Source organism: Oncorhynchus tshawytscha, linkage group LG13 (assembly GCF_018296145.1).
Source record: "Oncorhynchus tshawytscha isolate Ot180627B linkage group LG13, Otsh_v2.0, whole genome shotgun sequence".
NCBI classification, from domain to species: domain Eukaryota; kingdom Metazoa; phylum Chordata; class Actinopteri; order Salmoniformes; family Salmonidae; genus Oncorhynchus; species Oncorhynchus tshawytscha.
The window spans coordinates 11,113,091-11,128,090 of record NC_056441.1 but is presented as its reverse complement, the minus strand read 5'-3'; the positions used below and the strand labels follow the sequence as shown (position 1 = coordinate 11,128,090).

Genomic DNA, 15,000 nt, shown 5'->3' with positions numbered 1-15,000 from the left:
TGAAAAGCCAACTGACATTTACTCCTGAGGTGCTGACCTGTTGCACCCTCTCCAACCACTGTGATTATTATTATTTGACCATGCTGGTCATCTATGAACGTTTTAACATATTGGACATGTTCTGTAATAATCTCCACACAATCTCTGCACAGCCAGAAGAAGACTGACCACCCCTCAGAGCCTGGTTCCTCTCTAGGTTTCTTCCTAGGTTCTGGCCTTTCTCTGGTGTTTTTCCTAGCCAACGTGCTTCTACATCTGCATTGCTTGCTGTTTGGGGTTTTAGGCTGGGTTTCTGTACAGCACTTTGACATTGGCTGATGTAAAAAGGCCTTTATAAATACATTTGATTGTATATTGACCACACACAACCAAAGGGACATTGATCTGTCTGGGTGGAATGTCATTTGAGACTGAATTAAATATTTTTCCATTGAAATCAAAGGGACACATTAGTCCTATTTGATCAGTCTCTCTGTGTATGTGTGTGTGTGTGTGTGTGTGTGTGTGTGTGTGTGTGTGTGTGTGTGTGTGTGTGTGTGTGTGTGTGTGTGTGTGTGTGTGTGTGTGTGTGTGTGTGTGTGTGTGTGTCTGTGTGTGTGTGTGTGTGTGACTGGCTGACTGGAGTGAGGCTGGTTGCAAATGAATGGAAGACAATCAGGTGAAGTATGGCTGTCTGGAATATCTGCTGTAGAAAAACAGCTTGATTGAGTAGCTCACAGTCTGAATACAAAACAATTAATATGATGTTATTCATTACATATAATTAATATGTGCTTCTTCATTTAGAAGAGACACTTTGTAACAAATAAAATATATTTTGGAATTAGCGGTACTGAAGCCGAAAGCAGAGCCCCATTTGGTGATCCACATGACAGGAACACCAGGGCCAGACCATAGAACCTTCAATCAGACCATTGACAGGAACCTGACAGGAATCAGACCATTGACAGGAACCTGACAGGAATCAGACCATTGACAGGAATCAGACCATTGACAGGAATCAGACCATTGACAGGAACCTGACAGGAATCAGACCATTGACAGGAACCTGACAGGAATCAGACCATTGACAGGAATCAGACCATTGACAGGAATCAGACCATTGACAGGAACCTGACAGGAATCAGACCATTGACAGGAATCAGACCACTGACAGGAACACATAGAGAATGGTGAGAGGTTCCTAGGGAACCTGACTTTTGACGTGGTAGTCAGTAACATGCCCTGGATGTCACCTCATCTCAGAGGGGGAAATCAAGGAGACTGGGGTAATATTAGCAGGGTTAGTCCTAGTAAAAGCACTGACAGGAACGTCAGACCATTGACAGACTAACGTCTTGACACCTAAGGAATCGACTTGTGACTAACGTCTTAAGACGTTGCCCTGGAGTCACCTCATCTCAGAGGGTTTAGGGTGTTAGTAAAAGCACCGACAGGACGTTTGTGACTAACGTCTTAACACCTAAACCCTTGTGACTAACGGTGACTAACGGTGACTTAACACCTAAACCCTTGTGATTAACCATCCCATTTTGTGACGTCAGGGGAATGAACAGAAGAGCCCCCCTGGTAGAGATGGGGCTACTCAATCATGATATAGAGACATTCAGCTGTAACACTCCTGTCATGTGTTTTAATCAGCACACATCTCTCATACTCTTCATCTTTTATGCAGGGCCTTTTTGAAAGATAGAGAGAGGAGGTCTTGCGCTGGACTGCCAGAGATGTAGTTCTTCCGAAGGATGTGAGATAAATCATTCATATGGCAGATGAACTGCTTGACATGCATGACTGGCAGAGGAGAGATGACAGGACAGTAAAGGTAGAGCTGGCATCAGAGACAAGGGCCTCTAGTGTCGAGCTGAGGTCAGAGGAGTAACCTTGTCTTCAACGATAAAGCCCTGTACTTTAGCTACATCACCAAACAGCATCCTTTCTAACTCTTCCCTTTTCACTTGGTGAAATTCAAACACGCATTGCCTCTCCTTCATGATACAATATTTTATGAGTTAGTATATGGCATGGAGCCATCAGTTGGAATCATAGCATTCCTCAACTTGTCCAATTTGCCTGGAAAATATTAATTAAAGTAGTTTGCGATGTCGTGTGGTTTTGTAATAAATACACCCTCCGATTCAACAAAAGAGGTGGACATGTTCGAATTCCTACCAATAATGGCCTAGCGTCGTCCGGGTTAGGGAGGGTTTGTCCGGCAGGGATATCCTTGTCTCATCGTGCACTAGTGACTCCTGTGGCGGGCCGGATGCAGTGCACGCTGACCAGGTCGCTAGGTGTACGGTGTTTCCTCCGACACATTGGTCCGGCTGGCTTCCGGGGTTGGATGCGCGCTGTGTTAAGAAGCAATGAGGCTTGGTTGGATTGTGTTTCGGAGGATGCATGGCTCTCGACCTTCGCCTCTCCCGAGTCCGTACGGGAGTTGCAGCGATGAGACAAGACAGTAACTACTAACAATTGGATACCACCAAAAGGGGTAAAAAATAATAATAAATACATTTGCAAAACAGTAACTTGGACTGCATGCAGACGACTCAAATAAGCAGGATATTTTATATTTGTACTCCGACTGGATGACATCACAGCCTATTGTTAAAATGCAAAGCCACTCTGAGATAATCGAAGTGTTAATCGAGGGCAAAGCTCTAATGAAAGCTAAAATAGGAAAAACCAGGTCGGCAGCCTTTATTGGCACAATCTCAACGCCCACACCTCCCTCTCATCCTCCATCCCAGTGTCTGCAGATGGAGGGAACAATGTCGGCGGTGGAGGGAACAATGTTGGCGGTTTGGAGAGATTATTGAAGGAAGATCGAGGGAGAATCGAGAGACGATCGAAGGAGGATCGAGAGATGATCGAGGGAGGATGGAGGGAAGATCGAGGGAGGATCAAGGGAGGATCAAGGTAGGATTGAGGGGCCTCCCAATCAGTAGCAGGATTCCAGGGCCCAATATGGTAGTCTGTTAAATCACTTGGATGAGTTTAAAATTGCAAACCAAGTGAATGGTTTGTTCATTAATTTGGTCCGCGGCAAGCCACGGCACGCTGGGCGAGGATTTGTTGGGCCCGCTGAAATTAGGTTGTTCATTGGAGTGCTAAGGAGTATACTTGGGCTATCATCTGGGAAATTCGCCATGATGGCGGAGTCCAGGCGAAACTGATACGATTGTAGATCTGAGATTGGGGAACAGAAGGAGTGGGGAAGAGGGAGGGGGATGGTAAAGGAAATTATTGCCACGATATGATGAGACCAGAATACAGAACACATCTGTGTCTGTCGGACATATATATATATATTAACCTTTATTTAACTAGGCAAGTCAGTTAAGAACATATTCTTATTTGCAATGACGGCCTACATCGTTATAACCAAATTATGGAGTGAGCATGATTCATATGTAACATAAATAAGTTAATGATATAGTACTGAATAAGATCAATGCCTGATCCGAGTTTGTAAAATAGGTTATTTGACTTGACTTTCATCCCATCTGGTAAAATAACGCAAAATTGTAATAGAAAAACATAATAACAGTTGTGTCATAAATGAGTGATTTCTCAGGTGGATCAGTTTTGAAACGATTGGCCTGCAATGTGGGAGGATTACAGGTGACCTTATCACCCTCTCCCAGACCACAGATCTGTCTCTCTTTTATCACACATGGAGGTTAGGAGATCCAAGGTCCAGACTCAGGAAAGCCTTCACTTAAAAAAGTATGTAGTGCGGCCCAGCCCCCAAAGTGACTCTTCTTCTTCGGATGCCTGTGTGTTGTTTTAGGAATGCCTCATCTTGCCAACCTCTTACATCTTGCCAACCTATCTTACATCTTGCCAACCTATCTGTCTCATCTTGCCAACCTCTTAGCCAACCCCCATTGTCTCAGTTATTATGTTGTATTTAGAGGTCTGTAGATCTGATGTCTGATCGGAGGATAACTTAACAGTAATGCTATTGGTAAACATCTCAGATTTTGAATCGAGGCAACTCAGATGTTATACTGCTAAATGACTAAAATGTACAAGGGTCTTAGATTCATTCTCCTTCTCTTCCTGACCTGCTGTGCTGAGATACCTACACTCTTTCTCTCTCTCCCATGAGCTATGGGCCATGGCACAAACCATGGTTTCTTTGTCTCGCTCTGATCATGCCTAGAATAATGCTTAGTGAATGCTTTGCGTTGTATAATGCTATCATTCATTTTTACAAAGTAAGTAAATGCAGTTGTGAATGGAGTTCCATGCTCATGACATTGATCCTAATCAGCTAAATGCATAATACTTGGTTGCACCTGGTCTCTTGCTATTTATCTTTCAGAGTCAGATAATCATTTCAATTGGCTAATTGCATAGTGTTGTCGCGAGGCGCATGTGAGCTATATATATATCATTTTAATTCGCTTTGCATTACCAGTGTTACATACACTACAAAAGTTTGGGGTCACTTAAATGTCCTTTTTTTATTATTAAAAAGAAAATCACATTTTTTGGGCCATTAAAATAACATCAAATTGATCAGAAATACAGTGTAGACATTGTTAATGTTGTAAATTACTATTGGAGCTGGAAACTGCTGATTTATATGGAATATCTACATAGGCGTACAGAGGCCCATTATCAGAAACTATCACTCCTGTGTTCCAATGGCACGTTGTGTTAGCTAATTCAAGTTTAACATTTTAAAAGACTAATTGATCATTAGAATCACCTTTTGCATTTATGTTAGCACAACTGAAAATTGTTGTCCTAATTAAAGAAGCAAGAAAACTGGCCTTCTTTAGACTAGTTGAGTATCTGGACCATCAGCATTTGTGGGTTTGATTACAGGCACAAAATGGACAGACACAAAGAACTTTCTTCTGAAACTCGTTAGTCTGTTCTTGTTCTGAGAAATGAAGTCTATTCCAAGCGAGAAATTGCCAAGAAACTGAAGATCTCGTACAACGCTGTGTACTACTCCCTTCACAGAACAGCGCAAACTAGCCCTAACCAGAATAGAAAGAGGAGTGCGAGGCCCCGGTGCACAACTGAGCAAGAGGATAAGTACATTAGAGTGTCTGGTTTGAGAAACAGACGCCTCACAAGTCCTCAACTGGCAGCTTCATTAAATAGTTCCCGCAAAACACCAATCTCAACTTCAACAGTGAAAAGCCGACTCTGGGATGCTGGCCTTCTAAGCAGAGTCGCAAAGAAAAAGCCATATCTCAGATTGGCCAATATAAATAAATTATTAAGATTGGCAAAAGAACACAGACACTGGACAGAGGAACTCTGCCTAGAAGACCAGCATCCCGGAGTCGACTCTTCACTGTTGACGTTGAGACTGGTGTTTTGCTGGTAATATTTAATGAAGCTGCCAGTTGTGGACTTGTGAGGTGTCTGTTTCTCAAACTAGACACTCTAATGTACGTGTCCTCTTGCTCAGTTGTGCACCGGGGCCTCCCACTCCTCTTTCTATTCTGATTAGAGCCAGTGTATGTGTGTTATTCTATCTCAGTAGTTTACAATATCATATTACAAGAGTGTAGGCCAGAACTGAGCTATTATTTACAATAAATAACTGTAATTAATGTCTCTTTCCTGTTGTTGACATCTGTCTGTGTCTTATCCATGGAATACAAGAGAGAGGTTAACATAATCAACAGTAACATCCCTAGCAGGCCATAAATCAGGGGCTGGTGTCTACCCTCTTGTGTGGGAATCTGGAATATAATTACACTCCTTTCCTAGAACACCTGCAAACACTGGGGTACAAATCAATAGTCTCACCAGGGAGAGAGAGAGGTCGGAGGTTTTATTCAGCTTGTGGTACCATGGGATCCCTCGTATGCAAGTCCGTGCCCCACTTCTTCTGGTTCAATGTTTTTTTTTGTGTGTTTACAAATAACTGTATTTTACCTTAATTTAACTGGGCAAGTCAGTTAAGAATAAATTCTTATTAAAAATGACAGGCTACCCCGGCCAAACCCAGACAATGCTGAGCCAATTGTGCACCGCCCTATGGGACTCCCAATCACGGCCAGATGTGATACAGCCTGGATTCGAACCAGGGACTGTAGTGGCGAGCTAGCTATATGTAGCTACATATACATCACAGCATGGTAATGGGAAGCACCACTGAATAAAAAGACATTTCAGAACATGTTTTATTACTTTATTCATTATTATTATCATTATTATTATTCAAGTTTAGATGTAGACATCTTTGCCATCTTTGTTACATTTTTTTGCATGTAAAACCCTACAACACAAAACATAAAGGTGGTAGCAGAAAAAAACAAAATAAAGGAACAAACAATCTAAGCCCGACTTCTATGCAATAAAGTGTAAAAACAAGAAATAACATTCAAAAAATGACGGTTAAAAAATTTACCAAAACATTTGCCTTTTTTGCCATGTCCGTGTCCACACTGGTTTACTGGCTTCTTCCACACACAGATACTCCTGTCTGTCCATGTTGTCTCTTCTTCCACACACAGATACTCCTGTCTGTCCATGTTGTCTCTTCTTCCACACACAGATACTCCTGTCTGTCCATGTTGTCTCTTCTTCCACACACAGATACTCCTGTCTGTCCATGTTGTTTCTTCTTCCACACACAGATACTGCTGTCTGACCATGTTGTCTCTTCTTCCACACACAGATACTCCTGTCTGTCCATGTTGTTTCATCTTCCACACACAGATACTCCTGTCTGTCCATGTTGTCTCTTCTTCCACACACAGATACTCCTGTCTGTCCATGTTGTCTCTTCTTCCACACACAGATACTCCTGTCTGTCCATGTTGTTTCATCTTCCACACACAGATACTCCTGTCTGTCCATGTTGTTTCTTCTTCCACACACAGATACTCCTGTCTGTCCATGTTGTCTCTTCTTCCACACACAGATACTCCTGTCTGTCCATGTTGTCTCTTCTTCCACACACAGATACTCCTGTCTGTCCATGTTGTTTCATCTTCCACACACAGATACTCCTGTCTGTCCATGTTGTCTCTTCTTCCACACACAGATACTCCTGTCTGTCCATGTTGTCTCTTCTTCCACACACAGATACTCCTGTCTGACCATGTTGTCTCTTCTTCCACACACAGATACTCCTGTCTGACCATGTTGTCTCTTCTTCCACACACAGATACTCCTGTCTGACCATGTTGTCTCTTCTTCCACACACAGATACTCCTGTCTGACCATGTTGTCTCTTCTTTCACACACAGATACTCCTGTCTGTCCATGTTGTCTCTTCTTCCACACACAGATACTCCTGTCTGTCCATGTTGTCTCTTCTTCCACACACAGATACTCCTGTCTGTCCATGTTGTCTCTTCTTCCACACACAGATACTCCTGTCTGTCCATGTTGTCTCTTCTTCCACACACAGATACTCCTGTCTGTCCATGTTGTCTCTTCTTTCACACACAGATACTCCTGTCTGTCCATGTTGTTTCATCTTCCACACACAGATACTGCTGTCTGTCCATGTTGTTTCTTCTTCCACACACAGATACTGCTGTCTGTCCATGTTGTCTCTTCTTCCACACACAGATACTCCTGTCTGTCCATGTTGTTTCTTCCACACACAGATACTCCTGTCTGTCCATATTGTTTCTTTGTCTTCGTCTATTTTTGCAGTACCTGTGTACAGCATGGTAATAACACAATTTAACACAATCATCTTTTTTCCTTGGAAATAAAACAGAATAACTGAAGTGCAAGCGTTAACATTTTTCTAATTCAAACTTAAAACAAAAATTGTTCATTATGTTATTTGAAATCACATGACTGTTTCTTTAAAAAGATTTTAGTATTATTATTACAGGTTCTTTGTTTCTGAGAGGCGTTTGTAGCAACATTTTAAGGCTATGTTGATTTCATCGCTATTTCACACAAATCCTTGCTTGCCGAATCCCCGGCAGACTCTAATTACATTATCCCCTGATCATGTATAAATAACTATGTACATCAGAGGATGGACAGTTTAGATTGAACTCATGTTTGATTCCTTTCAGCAGCAATGGGAATCATAGGAAGAAGTGCTCATACAAATGAAAGAGAGAGAGAGAGAGACAGAGAAAGAGAGCGAGACAGAAAGAGAAGGAGAGACAGAGAGAGAGACAGAGAGAGAAGGAGAGACAGAGAGAGAGCGTGAGACAGAGAGAGAGACAGAGAGAGAGAGAGAGAGAGAGACAGAGACACAGAGAGAGAGAGAGACAGAGAGAGACAGAGAGAGAGACAGAGACACAGAGAGAGAGACAGAGACACAGAGAGAGAGAGAGACAGGGAAAGAGAGAGAGACAGAGACACACAGGGAGAGAGAGACAGAGAGAGACAGAGAGAGAGCGAGAGAGACAGAGAGAGACAGGGAGAGGGAGAGAGACAGAGAGACAGAGAGAGAGCGAGAGAGACAGAGAGAGAGGGAGAGAGAGAGTGAGAGAGAGACAGGGAGAGGGAGAGAGAGAGTGAGAGAGATAGAGACAGAGACAGGGAGAGGGAGAGAGAGAGTGAGAGAGATAGAGACAGAGACAGGGAGAGAGAGAGAGAGAGAGAGAGAGAGAGAGAGAGAGAGAGAGAGAGAGAGAGAGAGAGAGAGAGAAAACACATGAATGGGAGTCTTTTACAGGTGAAACAGGTGGTCCACTAGCAAAGTACTAACAAGCTAAATAGAGGGATAATGTTGCTGTGTGGTAACATTTGTTTTGACGCTCAAATGGTATTAATCTATCTACATAATGTCAAATGCTTGGACTACAAGGCCATAATCCAGGTTGAGGTGTTGCAGTACATCTAATTTGATGAACAAAACACTCAACATTGTTGATATTCAATGGCTTCTTTCTGTCAAAAGGCACCTTTTTCACCTGTACATGGAACAAGTAGAATTTCATGCTATGTTCAAATCAAGTCCCAACATGACTAAAAGCCAAATATTAAAGTATTATATATATATATATATATATATATATATATATATATATAAATGAAATAGACATACAAAAAAATAGGGCCTTGTGTAAACCTATGATGCTCAAAGCTGTAAAGCTCACAGAACAATTCTTATAACCAAGCTACAGTATATCAGCTTCTCTTAAAAAAAACATACAGGATGAACAAAGTCCAATACAGGGCATCTGTATAGACAATAAAGCATTTCAAAGTGTACGAGCAGGAGCACACAAAGAAAGACATGGAATGGATAGTGCCTCTGTGCCATTCAAACAAACAGAACAAATCATTTGACTGCATTTCATCTCCCATTCAACCTTCTGACAAAAGGCCTCTGTTTTGTTTCGTGATCGTCCTGTCCTGTCCACATGAGAGAAAAATACTCTGAATTGCAGGAATTTTGCTTCATTACCTTGTTTGCTACATTTGCAAATGTAAACAGTTTTACAGAGTGAAGCTCATGGCCCTTTACTCAATGCAAAGTCAATGTTGCATATCAACATACCAGGTAGAAAATACTTTGTTCAATATATCAGGCACTGATATTATGAATTTTTCATGTTAACAACTTAGAAAAAATATTGCTTTTTGCATTTTTCTTCCTTCCCAAATGTCTTTAGTGATATAAGGTTTGTATCCTAGCAACTAAGGCAGCAGCTTAAAATGTCTAGAGGAAGTTCTGTGACAATAGTCCCCCCCCCAAAAAAACAAAAAAACGAACAAACAGTATCTATAACTAAAATACATTAAAACATAGACACTTAGTTGGATGTTAAGTGGAGACCGATACAACTGAAAGCACTGTAGGATATGTTGTTTGACTCAGCCACGTTCCCTGAGGACGTTTATTTGAGGACGGTCCAATCACTAGTCATCGCTCTGCCCATCCACTGTGAAGGAGATTATGACAGACGACTAATGTTTCCCCACTTCCTCATTCCGTTTGGAACATTGAACCAACCAGGTAAGAGAACATTCAGCCCGTGCAGATGTACCTTGTTGTTCGCCGAACTGCCTTGTCAAAGTAACACTTCCGAATAAAAAAATAAACAATAGCAACAAAAAAACTAAAAATAAGCGTCTATTTGTAGTACCACTTTCTTCAAAAGCGTTTTCCTTTACAAAAGAAGAAAAAGGAAACAGCCAATCGCTTGTTCTGTATTATGTCCAATATAAATGTTTAGATGATATGAGTTCCCTACAGAAGCTATCATGGCACGTTGAGCAAAAAGTCTTCTTCTCATTCAATCATTACAGTACGCTTTAGTCCGTTTATTTTGTTCTTTTTCATACTGCTATGCCTGTGTTTAAGGTCCAAGTCTGTAATGCACCAAAATCACACACAATCCTTTGGAGCATCAGCCTCAGCATCGGCCCCAGCATCGGCCTCAGCATCTGCCACAGCATCGGCCTCAGCATCGGCCTCAGCATCGGCCTCAGCCTCGACGGTGGGCAGGTGAAGCCCTCTCTGTATGTGTGTGGTGAAGTCGTACTTGTCTGCGCAGGCATGCAGGCAGATGCTGCACTGGAAGGGCCCTCCGTCAGCATGGCAGCTCATGTGCAGGGCGTGCATAACCTCATCCAGGAAGAGGATGCCACAGTGGACACACTTACTGGTCAGCTCATCCTGAGTGCCCTGGTCCACCCTCTCCTTACTGGTCAGCTCGTCCTGAGTGCCCTGGTCCACCCTCTCCTTACTGGTCAGCTCATTCTGAGTGCCCTGGTCCACCCTCTCCTTACTGGTCAGCTCATCCTGAGTGCCCTGGTCCACCCTCTCCTTACTGGTCAGCTCATCCTGAGTGCCCTGGTCCACCCTCTCCTTACTGGTCAGCTCATCCTGAGTGCCCTGGTCCACCCTCTCCTTACTGGTCAGCTCATCCTGAGTGCCCTGGTCCACCCTCTCCTTACTGGTCAGCTCATCCTGAGTGCCCTGGTCCACCCTCTCCTTACTGGTCAGCTCATCCTGAGTGCCCTGGTCCACCCTCTCCGGCTTGGCTGCAACGTCTGGGGGAGGAGAAGGCTGGGGGGATGCCCCCTCGTCTACTTTCTCCTCTCTTCTCTCCTGCTGCTCTCTATGCTTCTCATCCTCCTTCCCCGCCGTGACCGTGGGCAAGGCGCCGCTACTCCTCTCCTTGACGGTAAAGGCAGAGGCGGTGGAGCCGTTGGCGGACGGTTTGGAATGTTTGATGGCCAGGTCGAGAGGGATGTCACTTTCGGGGCCGGCGGAGGGCGGGAGAGGGAAGTGTGAGGGCAGGCTAAAGGTGTGGTAAGGCACAAAGCTTTGGCAAGGGTTGGGCAGACCAGACATGTGGCCTAGGTACTGTGGGTTGCCAGGAACAGACATCTTGTACTTAGTCCAGAAGCGCATCCAGTCGGACTCGCTCTGCAGGTCATTGTGGATGAAGGGCAGGCTGAAGAACGGGTACTGGTACTTCTCGATGGGGCTGCCCGGTGGCGAGTAGCTGGCCTGTTTGGAGGGACGCATGTACTTCTCGATGGGGCTACCCCTCTCGGAGGACAAGCTACCCTTCCCCTCCAAGCCCGTGTGATGGACCCCAGCCGAGCCCACCCCGTTCCCCTCCGCCCCCCCCTCTGCAGGGTTCTTGTTGTGTATGTGCAAAGGAGGCATTCGCTTGTGAATCTCCAGGGTTTGGCTAACTAGGAAGGAGTGGGTGGAGCGGGGACTGGGGTGACCCTTGAACCCAGAGGACCCGCAGGCCTCGTACTGGCCCAGGGAATTCTGAGGCTCCCTTTACGAGGGACGGGCACTCCTTCCGAGCCTGGCCCATCCTCTCCTGGCCGGCGCTCCAGGGGACTGCCATTGAGGCGTTCCTCGCTGCTGACCCTCCGCTGCTTGGAGCCCACGGGTTCGGAGGGCAGAGGGTCGGGGTTGAGGCGTTCCTCACTGCTGACCCTCCGCTGCTTGGAGCCCACGGGTTCGGAGGGCAGAGGGTCGGGGTTGAGGCGCTTCCGCGTGCGCCGGCGGATGATCTGCTCACCATTGTTCTGCTTGATGATGTTCAGCGGCCGGGGAGTCTGGTGAGAGACAAAGATAGATATTTTATTTATGTATTTATATATCAAGCTATGCATAAAAACATTCACGTAAATATGTCCTTAATAATAGGAATTTCATAGTAAGAATATTACCAGAGCATGTCACAACACTAAGGGCTTGATTCAATCCATATCGTCGCTGTAGTGTGACTGAAACTTTAAAGGCAATGTTCCCGCGTCCACGGAGACCGCATTCACTGTAAACACTGCATATGTCGGTCCATTCGGAAAAATTACCTTTAAATTTCAACCATGCTATACTGCGGATCTTCTGCGATATGGATTGAATCAAGCCCTAAAATGATCCCAGAATGAGTGCAATATCAAAAGGGGACTCCGCCAGTCAGGCTGTAGTCAGTGTAGCTTAATCCTGATAGTTACAGCTCTTCTGTCCTCCACTGCCCCCCCCTCCCGTAACCCCCTACACCCTCTGCTCCCCGGCCACCACCCTGTCACAGCTGGACAGACAGGAGACACAAGCACCTGGCCTCCGTCTAGCGCTGACACACAGACAAGCCTTGCCCTAGGGCAGCACACATTGTTTAATAAGGGGCTAAGGCCTACTGTAAATACTGCAGGAGTGTTGCTGTACTGCAGATGGCACGCAACTGTTTAAATGGGAACACATTTTATTTTACTACAAGATCCACAGAATAGTAGATGTAGCCTACAGAATCCACTCATTAACTAGCCACTTCATCTATTTAGCCACCAGGGAAATACAGAAATCATTAAACAATATATTTTTTGTGTGGCCAGCTTAGGGTCATAATTTCTTCGTCATTTCTGTGTTTGTGTGTGATATGACATGCCCCAAGCATTGACTTGAAAAATACAGAAACATCCAGTCTCGTCTGGAGGAGGAAGTCTGTCTACCTTTAGGGCATATTTGAAATGGAAGACAAAAATGAACATTCTTGCCCTCATTTATCACCTAGGCCTTTCCTTCCAATTCCTTTTCCTGTTCTATTTATTTTCTCTCCTTCTTGCCACAGGTAGGGTTTGGCATTTACCACCAACTTCTCTCAGGTGACATATCACATGGCAATGCCGACAGACATGTTTTCATACCAACGGTTCCCCACTTTCCATGGAAATCTCCCAGAAATCACTGCGAGCCCAAACTAATGGGCACACGAGAGAGAGAGAGAGAGAGAGACAGAGAGAGAGAGACAGAGAGAGAGAGACAGAGAGAGAGAGAGAGAGAGAGAGAGAGAGAGAGAGAGAGAGAGAGAGAGAGAGACAGAGAGAGAGAGAGAGAGAGAGAGAACATTTTAAATGGAGGTGAGGACATTTCCATTGCTCTGCTCCCTACACATACTGCGCAGGGTGAATACGTGGTCTGTCGTACGGTAATTTGGTAAAAAGCTAATTTGACATTTCTGCTGTTAAATGATAAGGCAGGATTTTCCCAAGGTTGCTGTTGATGCATATCCCACGGTAGTTATTGGGGTCAAATTTGTCTCCACTTTTGTGGATTGGAGTGATCAGTCCTTGATTCCAAATATTGGGGAATATGCCAGAGCTGAGGATGATGTTAAAGAGTTTAGGTATAGCCAATTGGAATTTGTGGTCTGAATATTTTATCAGTTAATTTAGGATACCATCAACCCCACAGGCCTTTTTGGGTTGGAGAATTTGTATTTTGTCCTGTAGTTCATTCAATGTAATTGGAGAATCCCGTGGGTTCTGGCAGTCTTTAATAGTTGATTCTAAGATTTGTATTTGATCATGTATATGTTTCTGCTGTTTGTTCTTTGTTATAGAGACAAAAAGATTGGAAAAGTGGTTTATCCATACATCTCTGTTTTGGATAGATAACTCTTCATGTTGTTGTTTGTTTAGAGTTTTACAATTTTCCAAGAATTGGTTAGATTCTATGGATTCTTCAATTACGAGCTGATTTCTGATGTGCTGTTCCTTTTTCCCCGTACTGTATTTCTGTATTGTTTAAGTGATTCCCCATAGTGAAGGCGTAGGCTCAGTTTTCCTGGGTCTCTATGCTTTTGGTTAGATAGGTTTCTCAATTTATTTTTTAGGTTTTTGCCTTCTTCATCAAACCATGTCATTGTTGTTCATTTTCTTAGGTTGTCAGCTTGCCATTTTTTTTATTTGATAGGGAAGCTGAGAGGTCAAATATACTGTTCAGGTTTTCCACTGCTAAGTTTACACCTTCACTATTACAGTGAAACATTTTGTCCAGGAAATTGTCTAGAAGGGATTGCATTTATTGTTGCCTAATAGATTTTTGGTAGATTTCCACACTACTTTCCTTCCTTCTTTAGAATGTATAAATATTATGCAGTTCCTTTGGCTTTGATGACTCATGATTAGGGATGGGTATCGTTAAGATTTTACTAATACTGCTTATTGATCCGGTACTTTATGTAACGGTTCTCTTCTTCCTCTTCCTCTGAAGAAGAGGTGTAGCAGGGATCGGACCAAGACGCAGCGTAGTTATAATTCATGGTTCTTTTTAATAACAAAACTATACATGAAATAGACTACAAAACAAGAAACATGAAAACCCGAAACAGTCCCGTGTGGTACAAACACTGACACAGGAGACAACCACCCACAAAACCCAACACAAAACAGGCTACCTAAATATGGTTCCCAATCAGAGACAATGACTAACACCTGCCTCTGATTGAGAACCATATCAGGCCAAACATAGAAATAGACAAACCAGACACACAACATAGAATGCCCACCCAGCTCACGTCCTGACCAACACTAAAACAGGGAAAAGACACAAGAACGATGGTCAGAACGTGACACTTTAACGGTATTCTTCTCGGTTATTTTATTTTTTGACGAGAAAGAAACGAAACAAATTAAGAACAGAATTGACATTGCTTTATTTTCAGAAATGTAAAAAAAAAAAAAAAAATATTTACAGTAAAAGAAACAGAAATATTTTGATCAAATCACTATTATAGACTCTAATGTTGTGATGATGGAAATGTAAAACAAATGAAATAAACA

General features: G+C 43.5%; 1 protein-coding gene across 1 annotated transcript in view; it reads right to left on the bottom strand.

Moving 5' to 3' along the window:
* Positions 1 to 9,002: 9,002 nt before the first annotated feature.
* LOC112264324 (trichorhinophalangeal syndrome I) overlaps positions 9,003 to 15,000 on the bottom strand; it is a 232,848-nt gene continuing 226,850 nt past the window's right edge. Inside the window, exons 7-8 of the mRNA XM_042295166.1 lie at positions 11,719 to 11,991; positions 9,003 to 11,680 (exon numbers count right to left, since the gene is read on the bottom strand). Of these exons, the coding sequence (XP_042151100.1) occupies positions 10,292 to 11,680; positions 11,719 to 11,991 (1,662 nt within the window). The 3' untranslated portion in view covers positions 9,003 to 10,291. The remainder of the gene's footprint in view (positions 11,681 to 11,718; positions 11,992 to 15,000) is intronic.